At 43.6% G+C, this 27,536-nt stretch overlaps 1 protein-coding gene and 1 pseudogene across 2 annotated transcripts; one reads left to right on the forward strand and one right to left on the reverse strand.

Annotated features, from left to right (window-relative positions):
* Nucleotides 1-92: 92 nt before the first annotated feature.
* HHIPL2 (HHIP like 2) lies at nt 93-26,778 on the reverse strand. Its single transcript, XM_010357108.2, has 9 exons — nt 26,404-26,778; nt 22,300-22,952; nt 20,769-20,912; nt 18,770-19,101; nt 17,442-17,568; nt 9,774-9,919; nt 4,803-4,884; nt 1,452-1,534; nt 93-719 (listed from the first exon to the last, which is right to left on the reverse strand). The coding sequence occupies exons 1-9, from the start codon at nt 26,722-26,724 to the stop codon at nt 433-435; spliced, it is 2,175 nt and encodes a 724-aa protein (XP_010355410.1). The 5' UTR covers nt 26,725-26,778; the 3' UTR covers nt 93-432.
* Nucleotides 12,518-13,163, forward strand: LOC104657332 (annotated as a pseudogene). Its single transcript, XR_004058802.1, has one exon. The product of XR_004058802.1 is annotated as an SAP domain-containing ribonucleoprotein pseudogene (transcript).
* Nucleotides 26,779-27,536: the final 758 nt, after the last annotated feature.

Raw genomic sequence — 27,536 nt, forward strand, 5'->3', positions numbered from 1 at the left:
GGAGGGTGAAATATGGTTCTTATGCAAGTGTGGTACAGCATGCTAGATTTCCTCATGTCAAACAAACATCCAGGATATCAAAGGATATGTGTCAGTTTGAACAAATGTTGATTTATTACCTCAGATTGTAGGCATTTACAAAACAAAATGGAGACATCCAGTGTGATTCCAAGCAGGCTCATGGACTAGTGCTCACCATAACCCAGGTGCACCAGCAATCTGGGATATGGTCTCCTACAGAAGCACTGCATACAGAGAAGGTGCATTTATTTATTCAGCAGATAGCAAGATTTCCCAGGGAGAGGAAAACCGTCCTGCCCCACCTCTATCCTGGCCTCCCAGACTTCTAAGGTCTTTATTCAGCAGTGACTTTCATTTGATGAGGTGGCTCTCCTCTCTCACATCACCCTGTCAGCCACCTTGACCAATAGCTCAAGGGAGACTTCTGCCAGCTCGCCTCTGCTCTGCTGATGGCCTCATCCTGCCACTGTGGCTTTTCAGGCTCTTCCTCCTCTTGCCCTGGGGGACTTGGGGCCCCACTCTGGCTTTCTTCTTTGTACCAGGCCCTCGCAGGGTATTCTTGCTGCTTGTAGGAGAAGCCAGCCTCTTGGAGGAGCCTTTCTGAGACAAACCCCGGGCTGGGCCAGAAGCTAAGGTTGCATTGGAAGATTTTCTAGCAGCTTTCTCTGATTGCTCCTTTAGTAAGTCCAAGACTGTCTCTGAGAAATCAGCATTTATTTAGTGAAAAATATAAGTCCCAGAAAGTAGCTATAAGAGAAACCTATAACTGCATTAGAGTTCTTTAAATTCTTTTTATTAATACTTTTTAATTCCCTAACTGGCCTTGATCTAAATATATGACTTTTTTAGAAGGGTCACTCCAGTGATACATGGTTCTGTAATAGTTTCCTTAAGATAGTATCCTTCCTCTGTAAGTATTTCCTGACTCCCCACCCTGTCCCAAGGAAACATTCCTCATTCTAGGGACCCTCTCAGTGCCCTGAACATCCTTCTATACCAGAACATTAGTGCTACATTTATTTCTTTATTTGCCTGCACTTCCTATCCCCACTCCTATTTAACTCTGAATTCCTACACGTCATAGGCTTTAAGTGTTCATTGTTGTATCTCTAGGGATAAGCATAGTTCCTGCCACAAAGTAAGTACGAAATGAATGATGCCAAATGAATGAATACATGAACGATTAAATGAATGAATCAACAAATGAATGAATGAATGAATGAGTGAATGAATGAATGGAGGAAACCAGTCACAGTAGAAGCGGGTATCCTCACACTCATAACTCCTCTGTTATGCAGAGGAGATGTATAGACTTAATTTCCCTCAGGGGGTAACTAAGACTCCACCGTGGGAATTATAGCCTGCTTGCTGAGGGCACTGCCTTAGCCTCCACACCAGGGCCTGAGCCTAAGACTCAAAGATGGACTCACTGGCGAGTGGTCTGAACGGGATCCGCTTACTCTTGGTTCTCACCAGCACTGGCTTGTGTTTGCACTTGCCTGGGGGTGCCCGCCTAAAAACACAAACAGAAATCATGAGGATGCAAGACTCTGAAGATGCAACCAGAAAATCAAGGTCACCAGAGGGTGTATATTTGCAAGAATTGGGGTCAGCCTTTACTTATCCATGGGGATGGGGTAGATGTAATACGAAATATGCTATGAGCTCAGAAGGAGAGGTAAAAGGGCACAGACAGAGCAGAGCACCTCAGGCCCTTGAGAGACAGTGCAGAAAGGGAGTTAGGAGTATGGGCATGGTGGCAGTCAAAACGGGTTCACATCCTGGTAATCAGGGGCAAATAAACCTTGCTAAGTCTCAGTCTCCACATCTACAAAATGCAAAAACTAATATTCCCCATCTTCCTAGGAACAGTACCCAGCACATAACAAGAGTTCACAGATGAGGCTGATGATGAGGATGATTCTGCTGCTGCTTCTGATGGTGGTGCTGGTGACTCCCTTTAAAGAAAATGTCTTCAAGAACTCAAGGCACAGCCCTTAAGCAATGCCTGCTTCTCTGCCTAGTAACACACACATTCTTAAACTGCTTGTCCCCGGGTACCTCTTCTGAAATAAAAGGGACTTTGAGGACAGAGAGTACTTCCACTGTAGAGAGCAGAGCTGGAACTTCGCAGCCTGTCCCCATTGCCTTCTCTGCCTTGCTCCAACTCTGTCTCTCACTGCCATCCTCCCAAGTCCAGGTGGAGGGGAAAGAAAAGGTAATTGTATTTATTTAACAAACACTTACGTAGTGCTTAGGCACCATTCTAAATACTTTGCAAATATTAGCTCACTGAGTCTTCCTAACACTGCTGTGAGGTAAGTACTATTACTATACTCATTTTACAGAGGGAAAACTGAGGCTCACACAGGCTAAGAAACAGGCCCAAGGCCACACAGTTAGTCAGTGGCAAAGCCAAGATTCCAAGCCCAGGCTCAAGTCCATGTTCTCAACCACTGTATTTAGCTACCCCTAAAGGAAGGGTAGGAGGAAAAAAAATGGGAGGGAGAAACGGATACATAAATTAATCAGGTGCCCTCAAAATGCTGGGAGTGGTGCATTTAGTGCAAAGGCAAGCTGAATAAGTAATCAGAGCAGAATCTGGTCCACTTATAGAAGCTTTAAAAAGTCTATGTGATTTGATATAGTTATAACTGAATGGAGGGAGTAGTGCTGAAATGACCTGTCCACAAAGAGAACTGAGTTCCTATTCCAGGCTCCTCTTACTAGCTGTACCTGGGGCAAGTAATTTAACTTAACTAGCCTTCAGTTTCTTTATCCATAGAGTGAGGGTGTTAACCTGCCTGGTTGGAATTCTGTCAGCATTAAATGACAGCCTGCATGCATGACACTTAGCACAGTGCCTGGCACACAGGAATAACTCCATAAATGTCAATTTAAAAAAAAAAAAAAGGTGAACGAGTAAGGATGTCTTCAGTGTGAAAATGCTTTATGGGTGCTTTCCGTATGGCTTCTCACAGCTGCTCTTGTGAAAGTGGGGAGTTAAATTATCTGCCAGCTAAATCAGAAAACTGCCAAAGGAAAGAAAAATGGGTTCACAAAAGAAGCCTATTAATGGAAAGAGAACTCCCCACCAAGGCATCATCAACCATCAGAAGCACTTTAAAGACCCTGAGTCTGCTCCAGCCCCTAAGCCCAGGATATGTGCACAGAAGCAGACCCAGCAGTGGAAACAGCCCAGTATTAAATTCACCCCTTGGCTATCCACCCTCCACCATCCACACATCACCCTGGGCACAGCCTCAGGGACGGAGCCTCTTCCAGCAACTTCCAAGAATACACAAACTGAGAGCCCTGTGGCCAAACAGAAGCTGAGCTAGAGCTGGCCCCAAAGCCCTAACCAGTGGCTGGACCTATTTGCCTCATGTCTACTGAATGCCAATCCAGATATGGGTAACATAAGCCTCAGGGGAAAATTCTCTTCTGCTGGTCTATCTGTAAGCTAATTCAGGGGGAGATTTTCTTGCTTTGGCAAGAATTTTCAGATAAATCTAGAGCACTGGGGCAGGGTGCATGGTAGCACACACCTGTAATTCCAGCACTTCGGGAGGTCGAGGCAGGTGGATTGCTTGAGTCCAGTAGTTTGAGATCAGCCTGGGCAACATGGCAAAACCCCATCTCTACTGAAAATACAAAAATTAGCCAGGTGTGGTGGTGCATGCCTGTAATCCCAGTGACTTGGGAGGCTGAGGCACATGAATAGCTTGAACCCAGGAGGCAGAGGTTGCAGTGAGCCAAGATCATGTCACTGCAGTCCAGCCTGGGAAACAGAGTGAGACTCTGTCTATTAAAAAAAAAAAAAAAAAAAATCTAGTGCACTGCCCAGACTCCTTAGGATGGATACACTGCATCACCCTCCCTTGGGCAGATAACCTGACCCAGACCCAACAACCTCTCAAGCGGGAAGTGGTATTGTGGCTTTTGCCTGTGCTGGTGGAGGTTGGTCAGCCTCTGAGAGAGATAAGCAAAGAAGCAGAAGGAAACAGCATAGAGCCCAGCAAGTGAATAAACACTAAACTCCAGAAAAGGTCAGGTGGAGCTACTGAGGAACCTGTCAGTTAAACGTATTTGCCAAAGACCTGGAGATCTGCACAAAGCCCAGGGCACAGGGGAGCAGTACTTACTCAGGTGCTCAGAGGAATATGCATGTTGTTAGATGACCTCAGACAGACACTTCCAGAAGCATATTAAAAAAAAAAAAATAGCCTGTCATGGTGGTTTATGCCCGTAATCCCAGCACTTTGGAAGACCAAGGCAGTGAATCACCTGAGGTCAGGAGTTCGAGAGCAGCCTGACCAACATGGAGAAACCCCCATCTCTACTAAAAATACAAAATTAGCTAGCTATGGTGGTGCATGCCTGTAATCACAGCTACTTGGGAGGCTGAGGCAGGAAAATCGCTTGAACCTGAAAGGCCGAGGTTGCGGTGAGACAAGATCGCACCATTGCACTCCAGCCTGGGCAACAAGAGTGAAACTCCATCTCAAAAAAAAAAAAGCCACAGACCTAGACTAACCCTAGAAAGACTCAAGGTCTTCATGTCCAACTGCAAAGAGACCGTTTCCTAAGTATTTCATAATTTCTATAGACTCATTGTCCTATGCCATTATTTGTCCAAACTGCTTTTCATCTAGAACATGAGTTTGCTTCATCAATAATTTTTGGTAATTTGAGGGACAGTGAGGATTGTTTTTATGGCCTGCCATGGAGATAAGAAATGAGAAAAATGCATTTGAGAAGAAAATGACATCAAATCTCACCTTGAGGGGTCAACAAACTTGTAAATAGATCCATGTGGTGCGTAGGCACTTGGGTAAGAGGTCGCCAGGAAATACAGCTCCCCTAAAGCAACAAAAATAGACAGGCAATAATGGGACATCAGGCAGCACTGAGACACAGAGCTGGATGCACAGAAAATGGTCAAAAAGAGGTTATGGTCCTAAAATGCAGTGAGCCCCAAGAATGGAATCCCAGAAACCTAACTGACGTCAGCTTCGCTGGGCTATGAGCTCCTTGAAGAGAAAGTCCATCTTTGAACCCCCAAAGACTAGCTGAGTATATGGCCTAGCAGAGGTAATTTCATGTGTATGTTTGTTTATCAAACCAAACAGCTTTCTCCCTTATCACCTCCTTGCTCTCGGAAACTTCACCTCAGTGAATCTCCATTTCCTTCCTTACCTCTTTCCTCTGTGAACACTTGGATATACACAGTCTGCAGGCTGAGGACCATCTGTCAACCGCTTTATTTTGCCCCTTCTTTAGTCGTTTTGTTTCCCTTCACCCTGACTCCCATTTTCCTCTTTCATTCCGTCCTTGAGTTCCTTATTTCCTGGTGACCCTCCCCACTCTCCACCTCTTCTCTTGGTCTTTTCCATGCCCCACAAAAATCACCCCTACCCACTCTCTCCTGTATCTCTCTGATGTGGTTTGGCTGTGTCCCCACTCAATCTCATCGTGAATTGTAGCTCCCATAATTCCCACATGTTGTGGGAGGGACCCAATGAGAGATAATTGAATAATGGGGGCAGCTTCCCCTATACTGTTCTCCTGGTAGTGAATAAGCCTCATGAGCTCTGATGGTTTTATATGGTTTTATAAGAGGAAATCCCTTTCTCTTGGCCCTCATTTGCTCTCTTCTGCCACCATGTAAGATGTGCCTTTCACTTTCCACCATGATTGTGAAGCCTTCCCAGCCATGTGGAACTGTGAGTCCACTAAGCTTCTTTTTTTTTTTTGTAAATTACCCAGTCTCAAGTATGTCTTTTTCAGCAGTGTGAAAACGGACTAATACACTCTTAGAAAGACCCCCGCTCCTTCCCATTTTTGCCAGTTGGAGCTCTGGGAAATGTTCTTTTCTCACAGTAACTACCTCATTCCACCTTGCTTTCTAGTTATTTGTGAGGGACATTATGCTGTGGGGTCATAAGCCCCAGTGGAGAGTCCCAGAAGTCTGGTTTGATTTCTGGTAACACCAGTTCCTCTCCATGCTATCTTGGGAGACCTCTTCACCTGCACAGCCCTCGAGATATTTATTCATTTGTAAAATGGGGATCACAATGCCTCAAGTGATTGTTAGGTATTCAATTAGAACGTGTTAGATAACCAGGCTGGCGCGGTAGCTCACGCCTGTAATCCCAGCACTTTGGGAGGCTGAGGCAGGTGGATCACCTGAGGTCAGGAGTTTGAGACAAGCCTGGCCAACATGGCAAAACCCCCCTCTACTAAAAATACAAAAATTATCCGAGCGTAGTGCCGCATGCCTGTAATCCCAGCTATGCAGGAGGCTGAGACATGAGAATCACTTGAATCTGGGAGGCACAGTTTGCAGTGAGCCAAGACTGCATCACTACACTCCCAGTGCAGTAGGCAACAGAGCGAGACTCTGTCTCAAAAAAAAAAAAAAAAAAGTGTTCGATATTCGTAGTTATTACTACTTTCTCATCTCTCTGACCCAATGTTTGTGCTATTACACTGAATTAAATTCACTTGCTGTTATGTGCCTTACACAATTCTTTCTCAATTTTATGAAAGAAAATGTCTATTAAGTTGCAATTCTGAAAAACCTAAAGCTTTATACAGCTCTGGGTTATTTAAACAACTGATTTTTTTTTTTTAAGACAAAGTCTTGCTCTGCTGCTGACTGGAGTATAGTGGCACAATCACAGCTCACTGTAGCCTCCACCTCCTGGGCTCAAGCAAACCTTCTACCTCAGTCACTTGAGTAGCTGGGACTACAGGTGCATGCCACCACATCAGGCTCATTTTTTAAACTTTTTGTAGAGATAGGGTCTCCCTATGTTGCTCAGGCTGGTCTCAACCTCCTGCACTCAAGCAGTCCTCCCAGTTCAGCCTCCCAAAGCAGTAGGATTCCAGGCATGAGCCACCACACAACAGCTCTAAACAACTGCTTTTTGTGGAGAACAGAGACCAGTGTTTGTCTTGTGCTAAGTGTGAGCCTCGCGGTCTTTGCATAGCCACTACACAGGGTAGCAGCTGCCTAACAGACTATGATTTGTGTACTGACAAACTAAATTTATAATCTTCCCCATGTAAGAGATCTGATGAATTAGGACACACCCTCCTTTAGAGTCAGTTTGCTCTGTCTGAATGGCAACCCCAGGTACCATCCAGAGTGATTCTACCATTCGATAAATGTGGTGTCTAAGAAAGGTCCACGAGTACATAGGCAGGGGCCCCTCGAGACCATGCAAAGGCCTTCCTAGTCTAAAAAGAAAATTGAAAACCCTGCCTATACAGGACTGCAGTTTGTGTAAATTATATGTCTTCCACATTCCATAGACTTCCCATTTTATTTTTAGGTTAAAACTATGCTAGAGGTGAATTTCATCTGTAGTATCCAACTGATATTTTTAATATATGTCTTAGGGGAGAAAAACAAAAAAAAACTATAATATGCCATGTAAAACAAAAATGCATGCTATACAAATTTACTACAAACATAATTCATTTGACCAGCCCTCTTGGGAATGTGCTTCAGTGACTGACTTTCAGAAATCCCATCAATCAATCCTCAGCAATGGGCAGCTCCGCACCAGCCATTCGCTCAGCAGTAATTCATACCAGCTATCAACTCTCAGGACGTGAACTGTAGGGCGTGACCCAGAATGTGAACTGTAGCCATAGGTGAGGCAGAGCTCGAGTTCCAAGTAAAAGGTGACTTACCTAAAGCCAGTGGCCTGGTAATAAAATAATGAAATAATGCTCAGATCTAAAAATGCCTCTCAGAGGAAAAGAATATGCCAAGAGCAGAAAGTATGAATCAGTTTATGCAAAAACACAAGAGCAAGCAACTCTGGAAAAAAAAATAATAGCCTGCCTCAGGAACAGCCTCATTAGCCTCAGGGCCGCCCTTGGGCAAAGGCTTGGGAACACTTTGGCAAGTCTACCCCATAAAATTCAGCCAAGGACTCTGTTTTGTTTGCCAGATGTACCATGACTCTTTTTTGTTTGTTTGTTTGTTTTAACCGTTTTCTACTGTGAGACGTCTACAAGCACAACAAACCAAGCCACCAAAGCCAGGAACAACCACAGAAGATGGCAGCCCAGGATCCCTGGGCAGACTCTGGGGGTCCAACCTCGGGAGGGTTTCACCCACGGCAGTGTCCGGCAGAGGAGAGGCCCCACTACCGCCTGGAGCTTTCACGTCACTTTCTTTCCACTGGCCATCATCCTGCCAGCTTGTGGTTTCTCTCTTTTTTCATGTGTTTGGACTTCCAATTTGAAACTCACATAGACTTTTTTCTGTTAAAATACTTGAAGTTTCCAAAATTCTTGAAGTTTCCTCTGCTCCTATAGAACATTCATCTCAAACTATCTGTTCATCAGCTAGCTGAGAGGAAAGGGTCCAGGAGATGACTGGGTCTCCTTATATCCTACTCAAGTGAAGGTCCCAGGCAGCCACCTCATGGCCCAGAGGGGAAAGAAACCAAGTATTTCAGAATCCTTTGAGACTCTGGTTTATACCTACAGAGAATCTTTTTCTTTTTTCTTTTTTTCTTTTTGATTGGTTTGGTTTTCTGTTGTTTAATTATTTTTTTCCACTTATAGAGAATCTAGATGTGGAAGGGACCCTGAGAGATCACCTTATTATCTCTGCCTCTAAACATGATATCTAGTGCCATATACTGGAAAGTTCACTGTCCTCAAATAAAACAAAACAAAAATATTTAAAATTTGAAAACTTTATCTTTCCGAGTGAAACATAACTTATGTAAAGCTGAAGTTAAAAATCGGTTTTCTGATGATAAAATGTTTGGAAGCGTATTAGAACTGAGTCTCTCTGGGTCTCTCTCTCATGTACATGTGCACATCATGCTTCACTGAAGCCCTTAACACGTGCCTAGTCTGTCTATTGAGGAACCTCCTACCTAGATGTCTACCTTTTTCTCAGATTTCTAAATAAATAAATAAATAAAATCTTCCTTTGCTCACAAACTCTTGGCAAGGTCAGGAAAGAGCCTGGCCCAACCAGTGAGATGATCACTAGAGGTCCGTTTCCCAGACAGCACCGGCAGCATAAACACCCACTGCCCATTTAGTCTGGTCCACTGTTGGCCCTTTCCACATTCCTAGAACTGCGGTTCAGCATAGATCTTCCCCTCACAGTGAGTTGTGTGGTTCAACCAGGAAGGAGTAGGCTGACATATTCAGTCTGTTTCTTCATTGGTGAAATGAGCATTATAATTACATTATGGGGCCGGGCACCGTGGCTTATGCCTGTAATCTCGGCACTTTGGGAGGCTGAGGCGGGCAGATCACTTGAGGTCAGGAATTTGAGACCAGCCTGGCCAACACAGCAAAACCCCATCTCTACTAAAAATACAAACATTAGCTGGGTGTGGTAGCAGGTACCTGTAGTCCCAGCTGCTTGGGAGGCTGAGGCAGGAGAATTGCTTGAACTCCAGATGCGGAGGTTGCAGTAAGCAGAGATGGCGCCACTGCTCTCCCTCCTGGGTGACAGAGCAAGACTCCGTCTCAAAAAAAAAGAAGAAAAAAATCAAAAGTAATTTTATCATGGGGGTGTTATGATTACAAAATAAGGTGAAAAATGTGAAGTGCTTAGAATAGTATCCAGTACATTCTAAAAGATGACTAAGTGATAGTGATCATAGTAGAAGTGATAATTACTATTTAAAATAAATGTTTAGTTGATGCCTGTGATTATCCAAGTTCCAGGAAGTAGAAATCAAACAACTCTGTACATATGTTACCTGCTTCATCTTCAGCAAAGGAAATGATGAACTTGCTATGGGTGCTGATCAGCCCTGGGAAGGCACAGGACGTAGTGCTGCCCAGGCAAAGATCCCGCTTCTTCCATTTCTTGGTTTTTCTATCTTCCTGCAAAGCCATAAGTCGACTAGATGAAAAATAAAACCTTATGTTTTAGGAATCCATATATCCACTCTGCAGAATACTTTTTCTCCTAGAATCAGGGACCCTTGAGTACTAGGACTGAGTCTCCCATTAAGAGATCAATAACTAGCCTCCCTCCAAGCAACCAAAAAGCTTCTTCAGAGATATTTCAATCACCCACTTGCCCTAGATGTGGAAGTTCATGTTCTATTATAAGAGGAGTTTGGGCCAGGCCCAGTGGCCCACACCTGTAATCCCAGCACTTTGGGAGGCCAAGGCAGGCAGACCACTTGAAGTCAGGAGTTCAAGACCAGCCTGGCCAACATGGTGAAACTCCCATCTCTACTAAAAATACAAAAATTAGCCAGACAGGGTGGTGCACGCCTATAGTCCCAGCTACTTGGGAGGTTGAGGCACAAGAATTGCTTGAACCCAGGATGTGGAGGCTGCAGTGAGCCAAGATCATGCCACTGCACACTCCAGCCTGGGTGACAGAGCGAGACTTTGTCTCAAAAAAAAAAAAAAAAAAAAAAAAAAAGAGTTTGATGCGCTGCACTGTGTAGGCTGCACCACTACAAAAGACTGATCTTATTTTTATTAGTTGTGTGACCTTTGGGTAGTTGCCCAGTATCTCTAAGCTTCAGATTCCTCATCTGTAAAATGGGGAGTGATAACATAATTTACCATAGGGGAGAATTTTGAAGGTTAAATAAAATAATATACATAAACGTCTCACCAATGTGTGTGGCACATCGTAAGGGTTAAAAAAAACTACTGTTATTATTATTGCTGTATGCTTATATAGTAGCAGAAAGATGCTTCTTATCCCTCTATCATCTATCTGAACTAAAAGCAGGTTTTTAGAAGAAAAGGGAAAGGAAGTTGGTAAAACTCAGGGTGCTCATCAGAATCACCTGGAAAGTTTGATGGAAACAGAGATCCCAAACCCAAGGGATTTTTATAAGTATACCTCAATTAAGAATCACTGCCTATGACTGGGTGCAGTGGCTTATGCTTGTAATCCCAACACTTTGGGAGGCTGAGGCAGGCAGATCACCTGAGGCCAGGAGTTCGAGACCAGCCTGACCAACATGGCAAAGCCCTGTCTCTACTGAAAATACAAAACTTGGCCAGGCATGGTGGCATGCGCCTGTAGTCCCAGCTGCTTGGGAGGCTGAGGCATGAGAATCGCTTAAACCCAGAAGGCAGAGGTTGCAGTGAGCTGAGATTGCACCACTGCACTCCAGCCTGGGCGACAGAGTGAGACTCCATCTCAAAAATAAATAAATAAATAAAGAATCACTGCATGTTAACCAAATGATGTGCGTATGGGGGCAGTAGTGAATGGAGGTTGTAGGGAGAAAAACATAAAGAACAATGAAATCCCAAAGATCTAGTAAGTGATGATAAAGGACCTGACCAATTAGTCATTTTACCCTATCTCTGTAACTAAGAATTGCAGCATGAAAATAGAACATCTTTTCTAACAGGGACCAGATTTACTCTCCCATCCTAAACATTCCAAAACCTGCACAAGATAGAATAATAATGACTTCAAAGATACTGAAGATCAGGCAATATAGGAGTATGTTCTCTGAGATATAGGAAACAAACAAGGTGAACCCTATGATTGTTCCAGCATACTACCTTTAGAGTGTCCAGCACAGGGAGGGAAAATACAGGCAAAGCCTAGCAGGCTCCTTGAGCTGAAAAGACATTGCTGAGAGTCCAGGAAAACCAATGCAGTAAGAGATTGCAGGATAGATACTGGAGAGAAGAAAATTGCACAGAGAACGAATGCCAGAGAGCTGCAAAATGTTCCCCTGAAATAATCGTCAGTATACTCAACAGCAGGTACATGTGAGAAAATATTTAAAAACAAAGGAAAGATTTAGAAGAAAAAGTACTTAGCATTTACTTGGGATCAGGAATAGCATAAGTAGTGAGGAACAGAACTCAGTAGTGAGGAATAGAAAGCTCTAGAAGAAGCACTACCTTGGTTCTGTTTAGTAAATAATTAGTAGCAAGACCTGAAAGAATTACACTACTTCCAAATAACTATGTCTCCAAGCAAAATTCAAAATCATTTATTGGAATACAAGAATATCCAGCACTACTAAGTTAAATTAATACTTTCTGGCATCCAATCAAAAATTACGAGGCAAGTAAAGAAGGACGTGAATACAACCCATAATAAAAAGTAAAATCTGCCCATCGAAACTGACACAGAACTGACGAAGATGTTAAAATTAGCAGACAAGAACATTCAAACAATGATTCTTACTATATTCCATATGTTTAAAAAGTTATATAGAGATATGAGAGATACAAAGCAGACCCAAATCAAGTTCCTAGAGGTGAAAAATACATTGAGATTATACACACACACACACACACTCAATGGGATGAATGGCTGGCTAGACATTACAAAAGAAAAGATTCATGAACTACAGACATAGCAATAGAAACTACCCTACATGAAACACAGAGAAAATTTTTTAACATAAATATATCATCAGTGAACTGTGGAACAACTTTAAGCAGGCTAATATACATGTAATTAGAGCCTCTGAATAAAAGGAGAGAAGGGAGGGGTAACAAGATGGCAACCAAGACGATGGAGATCCATAAGCTGAAGCTTGCTGAACTAAGGCAAGAATATTTTGCTCATGGTTTGGAGACCAAAGGAACAAAGCAAGATCTTATCCACAGACTCCAGGCATATCTTGAAGAACACACTGAAGAGGAGGCAAATGAAGACGTGAGATGAAACAGAGGAAGAAGAAACAAAGCCCATTGAGCTCCCTGTCAAAGAGGAAGAACCCCCTAAAAAAACTTGATGTGGCAGCAGAGAAAAAAGTGGTGAAAATTACATCTGAAATACCACAGACTGAGAGTATGCAGAAGAGAGCTGAATGATTCAATGTACCTGTGTGCTTGGAGAGTAAGAAAGCTGGTCGGGCAGCTAGGTTTGGGATTTCTTCAGTTCCAACAAAAGGTCTGTTATCTGATAACAAACCTATGGTTAACTTGGATAAGCCGAAGGAAAGAGCTCAAAGATTTGGTTTGAATGTCTCTTCAATCTCCAGAAAGTCTGAAGATGATGAGAAACTGAAAAAGAGGAAGGAGCGATTTGGGATTGTCACAAGTTCAGCTGGAACTGGAACCACAGAGGATACAGAGGCAAAGAACAGGAAGAGAGCAGAGCACTTTGGGATTGCCTGATGAAAAGTCCTTGATACTTTCTGTTCTCCAGTGTTTTCCATTTCTCTCATTCTTCTTGGTCATGTATATGCCTGAATGTACAGTCATGTGCCTACATCCAGCCTGGCAATGAGGGAGCATGTACCCCAGGTACATCCGTGAACTGCAGCAGCAGTTTGACTTAATGCTGTTTCAGCGTTAAGGCTGTTGTGTTTTTGTTCTTGGTTATGTAGCTTGTTAATAAAAAAAATAGAAAAGGGAAAAAAAAAGGAGAGAAGGAGTGCCAGACAGAGGGAAACATATTTGAAGATATAATGGCCAAAAATGTTCCATATTTCTTGAAAGCTATAAATTCACAGATCCAATAACTGCTACAAACTCTAAGCACAAGAAATATGAAGAAAACCAAACTAAGGCATACCTTAATGAAATTGCACAAAACTGATGATAAAGGGAAAATCTTAAAAAGTAGTCATAGGGAAAAAAATAAAATATTACATATGAAGGAACAAGGAGAAGTCTGGCAGCAGATTTCTCATTGGAAATGATGCAAGCCAGAAAATAGTGTGGCAACCTCTAAAGAATCAAAGAAAAAAACATGCTGGCCGGGCGCGGTGGCTCAAGCCTGTAATCCCAGCACTTTGGGAGGCCGAGACGGGCGGATCACGAGGTCAGGAGATCGAGACCATCCTGGCTAACACGGTGAAACCCCGTCTCTACTAAAAATACAAAAAAACTAGCCAGGCGAGGTGGCGGGTGCCTGTAGTCCCAGCTACTCCTGAGGCTGAGGCAGGAGAATGGCGTGAACCCAGGAGGCGGAGCTTGCAGTGAGCTGAGATCGGGCCACTGCACTCTAGGCCGGGCAACAGAGCAAGACTCCGTCTCAAAAAAAAAAAAAAAAAAACCATGCTAACACAGACTTCTATACCCAGTGAAAACATCTTTCAAAAATGAAGGCAAAATAAAGACTCCAAAAGGGAAAAGAATTCATCACTATAGACCCCATCAACAAGAAATGTTAAAGGAAGTTCTTCAGACAGAAGAAAAATGATATCAGATAGAAATATGCATCTACCCAAAGGAATTGAGAGCATTAGGAATGGTAACATTCTTATTGCCACTGTAACAAATTACCACGACTACAAATTACCACAACTTTGTGACTTAAAACAACATATACTTATTCTTTTATAGAATTGGATGCCAGAACTCTGAAACGGTCTTCACTGAGCCAACATCAAGGTGCTGGCAGGACTGTGCTCCCTCCAGATGCGCTGCAGGAGAATCGATTTCCTCACTCTTTCCAGCTTTTGAAGGCTGTCCCTATGCCTTGGCTCATGGCCCCACATCACGTCACCTTTTCTCCTTCTGCCTTCGTTGTCACATCACCTTCTATCTCTCACATCTTCAAATTTCCCCCTACCTTCCTCTTTTAAACACACTTGTAATTTCATTTAGGACCCACCCAGAAAATCAAAGATAGTTCCCCAAGTCATATACAATATGTTCTGGGACCACAGTAAATCTAAAATAGAAATCAATAGCAGAAAGATCTCTGGAAAATCTTCTGGTAGTTGGAAACTAAATATCTCACTTTGAAATAACTCATGGGACAAAGAAATCAAAAGGTAAATTAGAAAATATTTTTAGCTGAATAACAATGAAAACACAATATATCAGCATTTACAGGATACTGCTAAAGTAGTACTTGGGGGAAAGTTTATAGCACTAAACACATATATTAGTGAAGATGAAAGGTCTCAGATCAATAACCTCAGCTTCCATCTTGAGAAACTAGAAATAGAAGAGCAAATTAAACCCAAATCAAGCAGAAGGAAGAAAAAAGAGAAGAAATCAATGAAATAGAAAAAAAACACAAAAGTAATAGGAAAAAAATCAATGAACACAAAAGCTGGTTCTTATAGAAGATCAATAAAATGGATAAACCTCTAACCAGACTGATTTAAAAAACAAAAGAGAAGACACAACTACCAGCTGTATCTAGAACAAGACAAGTGACATCACCATAGTTTCTATAGATATTTAAAGAATAATAAAGGAATATTATGAACAACTGAATGCCAATACATTTGACAACATAGACAAACTGGACAAATTCCTTGAAAGGCACAGACTACCAAAGCTCACTCAGAAAGAAATAGATAAACTGAATAATTAAATCTAATAAAGAAATTAAATTTGTTATTAAAAGTCTTTTCACATAGAAAACTTCAGGCCCAGATAGTTTTTCTTGGAATGAAGAACACATAAGGAAAAATAATACCTATTTTACACAAACTCTTCCAGATAATTGAACAGGAGTACTTATTCTATAAAGCCTGTTTACCCTGATTCCAAAGTCTGACAAATACATTACAAGAAAGAAAAACTACAGTTCACTATTCCTTCATGCACATAGATTTTAAAATTTCAAACAACATGCCAGCAAATCAAATCTATATATATGAAAAGGATGGGGCCAGGGGCAGCAGGTCATGCCTGTAATCCTAGCACTTTGGGAGGCCAAGGTGGGAGAATAGCTTGAAGCCAGGAGTTCAAGACCAGCCTAGGCAACATAGTAAGACTCCATCTCTACAAAAAAAAATTTTTTTTAATTAGCTGGGTGCCACCAGCTACTTGGGAGGCTGAGGTGGGAGGATCACTTGAGCCCAGGAGTTCGAGGCTGTAGTGAGCTATGATTGTGCAATTGCAGTCCAGCCTACATAACAGAGCAAAACCTTGTTTCAAAAAAAAAAAAGATAATGCATTATGACCAAGTGGTATTTTTCTCAGAATGCAAGACTGCTCTAACAATTTTTAAATCAATTGACGAAATTCACCATATTAAGAAACTAAAAATTTTAAAAGCCCACATGATTCATCAAAAGATGAAAAGAAGCCTTTGACAAAACCCAACATCTATATCTAATACAAATTCTCAAAGGACTAGAAATAAAAGAAAATGTCCCCAGCTTGATAAAGGGTGTGTAGAAATCACCTACAGCTGACATCATATTGGTGTCACACAGTAACATCACACCAATATGACGGTGATAATGAATGCTTTCCCCCACTTCTACTCAATACCGCACTGAGATTAAGCTAGAGCAATAAGCCAGTTAAAAAATAAGAGCAGGCTTCCAATTCAAAAAAAAAAGAAAGTAAATACAAAAAATTCACCAGGGGTGGTGGCGGGTGCCTGTAGTCCCAGCTACTCGGGAGGCTGAGGCAGGAGAATGGTGTGAACCCAGGAGATGGAACTTGCAGTGAGCCGAGATTGCAGCACTGCACTCCAGTCTGGACTCCATCTCAAAAAAAAAAAAAAGAAAAGAAAGAAAGTAAAAGTGTCTATATTCACAGACCTTCTAACAAAATTACCTTCCACACAGAAAATCCGGTAGAATCTATAAAAAAGCAATCAGAATGAACAAGGAGTTCAGCAAGGTTGCCAGATGCAAGCTCAATATAAAAAAACTTCTACATTCTAACAATTAACAATCAGAAACTGGAATTTACTATAACATCAAACACTAAGAGATAAGTAAATATGCAAGATCTCTATACTGAAAACTATAAAATACAGTAGCCATGTTATTCACAATATTTCATAACTGGGAATAGCCAAAATGTCCATCAGCAACACAGAGAATAGATGAATAAATTGTGGTGTATTCATACAATTGAATTTTACAAAGCAATAAAAAAGACAAATTACTGATACATGGAAACAACATTGATGAATCCCACAGACAATGCCGAGTTAAAGAAGCCAAGCACAAAAAGAAGAGTCCATACTATAATGATTCCATTTATATACAAAGTTCCAGAAGCAAAACTAAGCTGTGGTGGGAGTGCTTATCTCTGGCTGCGGGGTGTGTGTGCGTGTGTGTGTGACAGAGAGAGAGACAACTTCTTTTAGGCCTGGATGGCTACATGTACATATTCACTGGGGACGGGGGACAGGCTGGAGATCCCTTTGGCATGTTTGGAAATGCTCAGAGCAAGTAAGCTGGATGGAAGCCGGGCCCCTGTCCCTTAAAATGAGCCCCTGGTATGAGAGAGAAACAGATAGAGAGAGAGAGAGAGAGAGAGAGAGAGAGAGAGAGAGAGAGAGAGAGAGAGAGAGAATAGAAAAGAAGGAGCCTCCTAGGGTGATGGAAGTGTTCTGCCTCTTGATATGGTTGCTGGAAATATGAGTGCATACATTTGTAAAACATCATACAACTGTGCTCCTACATGATTATATTTCACCATATGTAAGTTATACCTCAGTAAAAGTGTTCAAATAAAAAGAGAGAGAAGGGACATCAGTCCTTCCTTACCCACTCATGAAGTCTCCAAAGATATACAGGCCATTGAGATTTGGGGATTCACAACCACGATAGACATAACCTCCCGTGACTGACTTCCCCACTGCGTGGCCATAAGCATAGATTGGCAGAACATCATCTGTCCAGGCGAGAGGAAAGAGAGTGAGAGTCGTGGCCTAAAATTGAAAACTTCAAGGAGGAAGAAGGGGACTTTTTAATGCAGTTGCCTAATTCAGTGAAGAACACTTTACCTCTTGGTCTTCAGTAGGACAGGCAAGCAAGCAAATCATGTTTATTGTTCTCAATAGGCCATCCACAATATTTGCAAGCTTCCTACTTAACTGCTATCCTCAGGCAGAGAGGAAGCCAAAAATTCCCTCCATCTATGAGGCAGTGACCTGGAAATCCACATGGCTAAGTTTTCCCTGTAGGTTGATATGGCAGATATCCTGGTTTAAGGATATGGAAAATACTGTCACAGTCTGTAAGATTGCTTTATAACTTAGAGGACAAGAAAAGACTAAGAAGTAGTAATAGAGTCAGAACACTAGAATTTTGAGCCAGGTGGAGTTTCTAAATCACACCTTGATTATTGGTGTTTAGAAAGTGTCCTGGGCTGGGCATGGTGGCTCACGCCTGTAATCCCAGCACTTTGGGAGGCTGAGGCAGGTGGATCACAAGGTCAGGAGATCGAGACCATCCTGGCTAACATGGTGAAACCCCATCTGTACTAAAAATACAAAAATTAGCTGGGAGTGGTGGCACATGCCTGTAATCCCAGGAGATTGAGGCAGGAGAATCGCTTGAACCAGGGAGTCGGAGGTTGCAGTGAGCCGAGATCGTGCTACTGCACTCCAACCTGGTGACAGAGCAAGTCTCTGTCTAAAAAAAAGAAAACAAAAAAGAAAAGAAAGTGTCCTCTTACTTGACTATATGCAGAATATCATTTCAGTGGCCTGTACCAGTTGGGAAATAAATAAAAACATACACCAATTTTGCTCTGCCAGTGGTTTTCAAAATAATATGCCTAAAATTAATGTGGGTAACTTATTAAAATACAGATTCCTGCGTCAATCTCATGCCTCCAATCTACCCAAAATTCAAATTCATTAGGTCTGAGGCAGGGTCTAGGAATTCACTTTTTAAAAATAGCCACTGCCAAGATGTCTCTGGTGCCAGTGAGTGGCTGGAGGACGGATTGGAGAAGCACTACGCCACAGGACACGAACAAGGCGTGATTTAAATGACCTGCAGGGCAGGACATTCAGGTTTTATTCCCCACCTCCACCTCCAACCCACTCAACTCATCCAAGAAATCACCGAGAGAGCTTCTTACTCACCCAAAGAGGCATTGTGACAAAGTTTTTTGTCATAACATGCAAACCCTTCCTTTGCTCTCCAGCCGTAATTTCCACCTTTCACAATGAGGTCAACCTCTTCAAACCTGTTCTGGCCCACGTCCCCACAGAATATCCGGCCTCGACCCTGGTGCGTGATGGGGTCCCCTCGGTCCACAGCACAGCGCCACATGTTCCTAATCCCATAGGCATAGATGGCAGGGTGGGCCCCTGGCTCAGAAACAAATGGATTGTCCGAAGGGACTCGGTACCACTTGCCATCTGAGCCTGCCCTGTTCACATCGATCCTTAAAACTTTTCCCAGCAGGGAACTTCTGAAAGAAAGAAGGCCAGGAAACAGAATCAGGTAAGCAAGGAAAGCCACAGGACTGGAAGAGACAACCCACAAGGGCCGACTCATAGTTGATGCCAAGAGACTGCTAAGGATCACATGGGAAGCTGTGACTTCTTATTTTCCTATTTTTTTGTACCAGCAAGAATGAGCTTGAAGATTTTCTTTTAAATCTATACAAGATATTTAAGACTGTCCCATGTTTGGCTCGAAAAGAACTACGAGGCAAAAGTTTGATGTGATCTTGGCCCATTTGACCCTGAGCCAGTTGCAGCTTCAATTCTTATTTTAATGATGAGGACAGCTTCTCTCTGATTTGGTCTAATATGACAAATTTTTAAAAGAGGCTAGTTACATTGTTTATTCTTTATTTAACAATGTGGTCAGTTAAAAGAACAGAACAGAAGCTTTTGAGAGGCTCTGCCAGTGACTGTGGTCTCTGGGACTGACTTTCCTCATTTGAAAGTCAGAGGAGAGTAACTGATGGCCTTGTGCCACTGCTTCCTATCATGATGAGAAATTTCACACTCAAGTAAAGGGTCTGGGCTCTAATGGACACATGATAATCAGAGGCTGCTATTATTTTTAATATCTTGGCCAGGTGCAGTGGCTCATGCCTGTAATCCCACATTTTGGGAGGCTGAGGTGGGTGGATGGTTTGAGGTCATGAGTTCAAGAATAGCCTAGGCAATACAGTGAGACCCCATCTCTATTTAAAATATATTGCTAGATAAATATTATTTACCTTGCAGTGTGGTTTTGATATAAGGGTTAAATGAGTTATTGTGTATATAGCGTTTAATGCAATTCTTGAATCACAGTAGGTATTCGACAAATGTTAGCTTTGTATTATTATTAACCTCAATATTTCTATTACTAGGAACAATAGAAGCCAAGTGCTTACTGGGTGCAAAGGGCAGAAGGACCACATGACCTTTATCTAGGCTACACAGCGTCACTGGGCTCTGGCGCCATATCATGTGGGTTGGGATTCTGTTTTTTCCACTTACTCATTGTATTACCTCTGTGCCTCCATTTGCTTGTCTGTAAAATGGATACTATTATATGTATACTTCATATGATTCATTCATTTCATGTGTAATCATGGAAAGGCTCCCTTGTGCCAGGCACTGTCCTAAGTGTTGGTGATATATCAATTAACAAAATAGATATTAGATATAAATTCTTGCCCTTGAAGATTGTTAAAATTACCTTCTCAAATGAACTTAGACCAGTGCCTGACAAGCTGCAAGCACCCAATACACATTGGCTCTCAGTAGTTAAGTCTCATCTCATGTGTCTCCAGGGCCTAGCACAGCACCTGGAACATGGTGTTCAATAATATTATTGAGTTGAATTGAATTAGATGATTAGTGTGGTAAATAATGACCTGGTAATATATATATTTTTAAAATCCCAAATTCTCCTTTACATAACACTTGACACTTATATTGAGCATCAATATTATGAACTACCAAAATACACTATGTCTGAAATTTATGGAACTGAAAAAGAAACATTCCTCCCATTGCCTCAATGGAGTGGACTACATCTTGCAGCATATGATTTGAGTTTGATGACATCCATGCAAAAACACCGTACCAGGGGCTCACTCTGAAGGGACAGGGTCCCAGCCTCCATACAGCTTACTTGTTCTGAGCATTTCCAAACAGGCCAAAGGGATCTCCAGCCTGTCCCCCGTCCCCAGTGAATATGTACATATAGCCGTCTAGGCCAAAAAGAAGTTGTCCGCCATTATGGTTTGAGGCTGGTTCTTCGATCTCTAAGATGACCCTGGAAGAGAAAAAAGAAACCATGCATTAGAATTTGACACAAGCTGAAGTTACATCCTCTTGAGATACCCAGAAATGACTGGTCCAAGCCACCAAGATTTGCCAAGTCAGCCAAGACCTGCTTCTGAGTTTTTGAGGATCACAAAGCAGGTAGTTTTGGGTCTCTGAGATGACGCTTTTTTCCTGGTATAACTCTTTTATGGCTCATTTTTCTTTTTTCTTTTTTCTTTTTTTTTTTAGACAGAGTCTCACTCTGCATCCAAGCTGGAGTGCAGTGGTGTAATCTCAGCTCACTGCAACCTCCACCTCCAGATTCAAGCAATTCTCCTGCCTCGGCTGAGAGCCTCCCGAGGGTGGGATTACCACATCTGGCCTTTTTTTTTTTTTTTTTTTTTTTTTTTGAGCTGGAGTCTTGCTCTGTCACCCAGGTTGGCATGCAGTGGTGTGATCTTGGCTCACTGCATCCTCTGCCTCTCAGGTTCATGCAGTTCTCCTGCCTTGGCCTCCTGAGTAGCTGGGACTACAGGCATGTGCCACCATGCCTGGCTAATTTTTGGTAGAGACAGGGTTTTTCCATGTTAGCCAGGCTGGTCTTGAACTCCTGACCTCAAATGATCCGCGTGCCTCAACTTCCCAAAGTTGGGATTACAGGCATGAGCCACCATGCTCGGCCTCATTTTTCTTTCATACCATGATTTAATGAGCTGTGGACCCAGCCAGGGTAACAACTGTCCTTTTCTAGGGCTTGCCCTTACTCTCTGCCCTACCAGAATGCTCCATCCCTTCTTTGGAGCAACTTAAGAGGGGTTAATCTATCAGTTCTTTATGCTCTTTGCAATCCTCCAACCTGTCTACCATGGGAAAAGAGGCAAGGGAGAAAGGAGAAGAAGGGAAAAAAAAGGCAGAGTGGTAGGGTGGAAAGAGCATGAGCTTGGGGTCAGTTAAAACTGAGTCCTCACTTGGCCATGCAGCCATAGCTTGATGGCCCTGTGCCACAGCTTCCAGTTAGAATGAGAAATCCCACATTCAAAGTAAAGGGCCTGGGATGCAATGGCCACATAATAATCGGAGGCTACTATTGTGTTTCACATGTTGATATTAGCTATAATTCTTTCTCAGACCCTTATGACTGTTGGTCCTTGCTTACCCTTTGTAAAGACAGGCAAGCATGTCTTTATTTAGGGTAACTGTAAGGTGATGGCTACATCCCATTAAACAGCCTTAACTCAGGAGTCTAACTTGGGCTGTCCTCAATCCACAGTGACTCCTTTCTCAACAGTTGGAGTAGTTCTGTAAAATCAGTAAAATTCCCCTCTATTATCTCACAGACCTGGTGGGCATTATTTCGGAACACAGTACAGCAGCAGACTCTCACGAGTACCTCTCACCTCTCTGATTTCAGGTCAGCTTTGTTAGGATCAGCCCGAGAAACCTTCATCTGACTAATCCGGATCTTTTCTACCTTCTTCTTGTCCAGGCACGAATAATAAATATAGAACTTGCGATTGTGGCGGAATCTGGGGTGAAAAGCCAACCCCAAGAAGCCTCTCTCATCCCCGATCCATGGGGTGGTCAACACGATGTTCTTGAGGTCCAGGAAGGGTTGCTCCAGGCGAGTCCCATCAGGGAGATAGACCCATACCACTCCTACCTGCTCCGCAACAAAGAAGCGATGGGTGCCGTCCCCGGCATGGACCATGGAGACAGGGTTCCTCAGCCCGTTGGCCACCTCGCTCAGGCAGAGCTGCAGGCAGCCCCGAGGATCCTGGGCCACCATGCCCAGGTTGCGGTTGAGATAGTCGTTCCTCAGGACGTTGGGGAAGCAATAGTCCTTGTCAGGAAGATCCAGGAGGTGGCAGAAGCGGACACCGTCCATTCCGTGAGACTCCTGGAGGCCTCGGTCATTGGTCAGCAGGGAGATGGCGGAGTGGCAGTTAGAATGGAAGGCAGAGCAGTAATCAGAGCAGAGGCCAGGGAGATTCCGGAGGGGCGTCTGGGGGTTCTCGGCGTCGTAGAGGTGGGCTGCGTAGGGCGAGCACTCCTAGAAAAGAACGCGGAGCTCAGGCTCAGCATCAGACCTGCCACACCGGCACTTGTCTCACGTTTTGAGCAAGCAGAAAGAAAAAATGGTCCTCGGGGGAAAAAGTCAGGATTCTGGAGTTTTTGTTACTAAATGCTGCTGAAACTCTTCTCTGTGATTTTCTACCCAGTTAATGCTCCTGAAAGGCAGAAAGCAGGGAAAATCTCTCATATTCACTATGCTATCTCTAACATTTCAGCTTAGTTTTTGACATTTAAAGTTTTATTAAATTATGCATGAATATTTTTCAAAAAAATTACTAAATTTCTAGATCTGTTTTTTTTTTAAATTTTCATTTTATTTTATTTTTCATAGAGACGGCCTCACCATGTTGCCTAGGCTGATCTCAAACTCCTGGGCTTAAGTGACTCTCCTGCCTCCTCAATCTCACGAAGTGCTGGCATTTACAGGCATGAGCCACCGTGTCGGCCCAGCCTCATTTTCTTATGGATGCTGTATCTACTAAGATTTTATTTCTTTATACAAATATGAAACAATTTGGCAAAAATTTCATATTTGTTCAAATGTGGTTGTTGGAGATACAGTGTTAATGATTTAATTTTTCTGTGCTTTTCCATATTTTTGGAATATTTTAGAATGAAAAATTAAATTATCAGAATGGACATTGGATGTATCACTCTCAGAGATTAGGTGTCTAGCAATTTCTTCAATTATTTATTTAAAATATTTCAGTGTTTAATATATGCAAAGTACCATGCTGGAACCTATACACATTTGAATTGTGGCTATAGGGCAATATGCCTGCTCCTTACACAAACATATGAGGACTATTTGCCCGAAGGAGTAGCTGCTACTCAGACCTCCCTAGACTATAACATTTTTTAGAAGGAAAATAGAATATTGTGAGCAGATGAGCAACTCCCAGTAGTGATGAAGATTAGAAAGGTAAGAAAGTCCTATTCAAAGGGTGTCGTTTGGAGCCGTGTGTTCCAGCAGAGTTCACCTATTGGCCCAGAAGCCGCCTTCTGATCACTAATGACTCTGAGCCAGCCAGCCTGCGCAGAACCATCTCATGTGCTCCCATCGCTTCACAAAAGGACCAGCAGCGTTTTTCATGTATATGTGAGTTCCCTGTTCTCTCTTATTTCCTCTGATTGTAGATTGCAGAGCCAGCTTTTGGTCATTGGGCAGAGGGGAAGAAGGAGCCCAGAGATTCACAGGCTCCCCTCGGGGTGTCTGTTTCCATTTAAGACACTTATTACAGCAGCTGTCAAGAAGCAACATGACCCACTCTTAAGTGTCCCCTTGCTCATTCTGTCCACTCTCGGAGAGTGGGAAAAAGAGAGAGGGGAGACTGAATTAAGGATCCAATACCAGAAAATAGAAGGGGGCTGTGGAAAGAGAACCACCACTATGGCACACTCTCATGCAGCCATTTAGAGTTTGCAAAGTTGCTTCTACTCAATTAGCACAGTAACTAAACAGATACTTCCTTACTTTAAAGGAAGAAAATTAAAGGCCATAAGGTCTCTGGCCAGGCATAGTGGCTCACGCCTGTAATCCCAGCACTTTGAGAGGATGAGGTGGGCAGATCACCTGAGGTCAGGAGTTCAAGACCAGCCTGGCCAACATGGTGAAACCCTGTCACTGCTAAAAATACGAAAAAAAAAAAAAAAAGCCAGGCATGGTATCACACACCAGTAGTCCCAGGTATTCAGGAGACTGAGGCAGAAGAATTGCTTGGACCCGAAAGGCAGAGGTTATAGTCAGCCAAGACCGTGCCACTGCACTCCATCCTGGGTGACAGAGTAAGACTCTGTCTCAAAAAAAAAAAAAAGAGTCCTATGTGACCCTCCTGTTGAGTCTCTCTTACGTGCCAGGCACTGTTCTCTACATTGACTGGGATGCAGCAGTGAGCGAAACGCACAAAGTATCCTTCCAATGGAGCATATAGTTTGGGGACCTCAGAAAACCATTAAGTAAACAAGCCAGTGCTGCTGTTACTATACTTTAGCATGGTGTGACTGAAAGGGCACAAAACTTGGAGCCTGAGCATCTAGCTTTGTGCCCCAGTATTGTTTTGCCTTGGGTAAGTCATCTAAACTCTTGAACCCTCATCAGTAAAATGAGGATCATAACAACTGCCTGCAGAATCATTGCTGGGTACACACTACATGTGTTGGGGAAGAAAGAGGACCTTATAAATGGGAACGAATAAACATGTGTAGGATTGTTTGGCTGAAATTGCTCTTATTCCTCAAATCCCTGAAACAACAGAACTGCTGACTTTGACTTTCTGAAATGTTATGCAAGAGGGAAGGGTCAGGGGTATACATTTTTACTAGGGGAGATCTCAGAAATAAACATTCTCAGTGCTACTTGTAAAAGTTCAGCATCTACCCTAATGGGTATCCTAGAGTTAATTCTCCAGGAAACAGCTGAGGAGTGGTGTCCAAAAGTGTAGCCCCAGGCGGTGCCACCCAGGTGGCTGACTTTCTGGGCCAGGCTCAGCTGTAATTCTCTCCTGGACTCTGGGAAGCTCAGTTAACCACTCCACATCTTGTGTGGCAGTTATGGTGGTCAGTAAGTTCAGGAACAGTGGTCATGAAGAGATGCCCGTGGATAGCCAAGTCATTGTGCTGACAAGCCCAAGGGGTCTCAGTTCAAAAGGCTGCCTGGACTTCTTGTCTCTCCTCCCCAACATCATTAGAGGGTTCCTCCCCAGGCAACCTCTTTCATCAGCTTTCCAAATGCTGACCTCTCTCCATTAACCCCCAAACATCCTCTTCCTACAAAGTTTTCAGGCTGAGCTCAACCAAAACGATGCCTCCCAGGGATGTGGATTTTGGCTGTTGGGCAACCAGGAAAAGCAGAAACTCTGTGAGTCACTGTTACTCAGCTGCTTGCATCTCTCTCTTCCAGCTCTGGAGTGCTGGGCAGACAGAACTCTGGGGAGAGTCCCCAACCCCTGCTGCCACCATCGTGACACCAGAGATGCCCTGGCACAAATCAGCCAGATGAGAAAGGACTGGACCCCAACAGATGCCACCACTCCCTCCCTTAACGTACTCGGTAAATGCCATGGGTATAAGTGCCTAACTCTCTGAGCACCACAGAGGATGCAAATAGTTATTTGCCATGCACCGCAGAGGGAGCGTGGCAAATAATGGCTGCTCTGAGAGCTCCAGGAAGAGTATTCCTCTCCTTCTCCTGGAGCCTGGAGAAGAATCAGGGCCAGCAGAATCCCAGAGGGAGAGGTTTGGGGAACCCATGGAGACCAAATTCAGAACACACTCATCTCAGTGTGCGTGTCCAAAGACGGCAGCTCAAAGATGAGGCACCCAGCACTTGAACTTCTAAAGGGCTGGACTCCCAAAGCACCCTCCGCTCAGCACCCACACCATGCAACCCAGTACCCAAACCCCTGGGGCTGGAAGGCACTTTTCACTACCTGGCAAAGGATGTCTTTAATGTAATCTCCACACAGCTCATGCCTCTTCAGATCAAAATATTCCATGATGTCCCAGTACCGGGCAGCGATGCGGCGGTCCTTGTGCTGGTCACAGCAGCCAAAGGACTCATAGTCAGAGCAAAACTCAAGGTGCAGAAGGGGCTGGAAAGGGGGCCCATAATCCAGGCACTGGGGGTGTCCCCGCAGCAAGCCCACCTGGCCCAATAAGAGTATGAGGCAGAGGCAGAGAATGCCAGAAGAGAGCCAGGGGGCCCAGCAATGCAGACCACCACACAGATTAGGAGTGGACATTCTCAGCATTGTGGCCTTGGGAACACGCAGGCTGCTGTGTTTGCTCAGGTTGGCTTCCCTGCTCTGCCCAAGGTCCTCCCTCTCTTCCTCTCCCCACTCCACCCTGTTTTCTCCTCCTTCCTCCTCTTCCCCGCCTCTCCCTGCTAAGGTGGTTTCTGAGCGGTGTCCCTCCTGCGGGCTCCCTTTGAAAGCAGTGGGAGGTGTCCCTTCCCCCTTCCCCCAACCCATCTAAACACGAATCCCCACTCTAGTGCTGCTAGTGTTATGGGGGCACACCTTTGCTTAGCCAAAAGTGCAATGGTGTCAGTGGCAGAGGTGCTCGATTCCTTAAAACTGGGAAGAATTCCTGCTGTCTGTGGGGATGCCCGGAAATTCACACTTTTTTTACTGTTTCTTCACAGGCTGAGTGGCCCAGAGTCAGCATGAGAACACCATATATTACATCATCCCAGACTTCACACTCTGTAGAAGGAAAGCTTCAATCGTTCCTACCGTGCTGAAGGGCCCCAAGGGGGTGGGGCATATGGAGGGGCCACGGCAGGAGGCAGGGTGCGCTGCATAACTCCTGGGATCTGGCAAGGTGTATATTTGGAATGGTAGGAAGAGAGGGCATTTCGTGAATCTCGCATCCACAGTAAGGACCAAGGACAGGAAAGAGGACACAGTGAAGGAAAAGAAGGGGAATCTTAGTCCATGCTGCTGTAACAAAACACCACAGACTGTAATTTATAAATAATAGAAATGTATTGTCACATTTCTGGAGGCAGGGATGTCCAAGATCAACAAGGCAGTAGGGACTGGCCATGGTGGTTCATGCCTAT

The sequence above is a fragment of the Rhinopithecus roxellana genome, chromosome 8 (assembly GCF_007565055.1).
Source record: "Rhinopithecus roxellana isolate Shanxi Qingling chromosome 8, ASM756505v1, whole genome shotgun sequence".
NCBI classification, from domain to species: Eukaryota; Metazoa; Chordata; class Mammalia; order Primates; family Cercopithecidae; genus Rhinopithecus; species Rhinopithecus roxellana.

Coding starts and splice junctions, on each gene's coding strand:
- HHIPL2 (XM_010357108.2), bottom strand. CDS start 26,724: ATGCTGAGAATGTCCACTCCTAATCTGTGTGGTGGTCTGCATTGCTGG. Junction 20,913..22,299: donor GCTGACCTGAAATCAGAGAG/GTGAGAGGTACT, acceptor TTTCTCTTCCAG/GGTCATCTTAGAGATCGAAG. Junction 720..1,451: donor CCCGTTCAGACCACTCGCCA/GTGAGTCCATCT, acceptor CTGATTTCTCAG/AGACAGTCTTGGACTTACTA.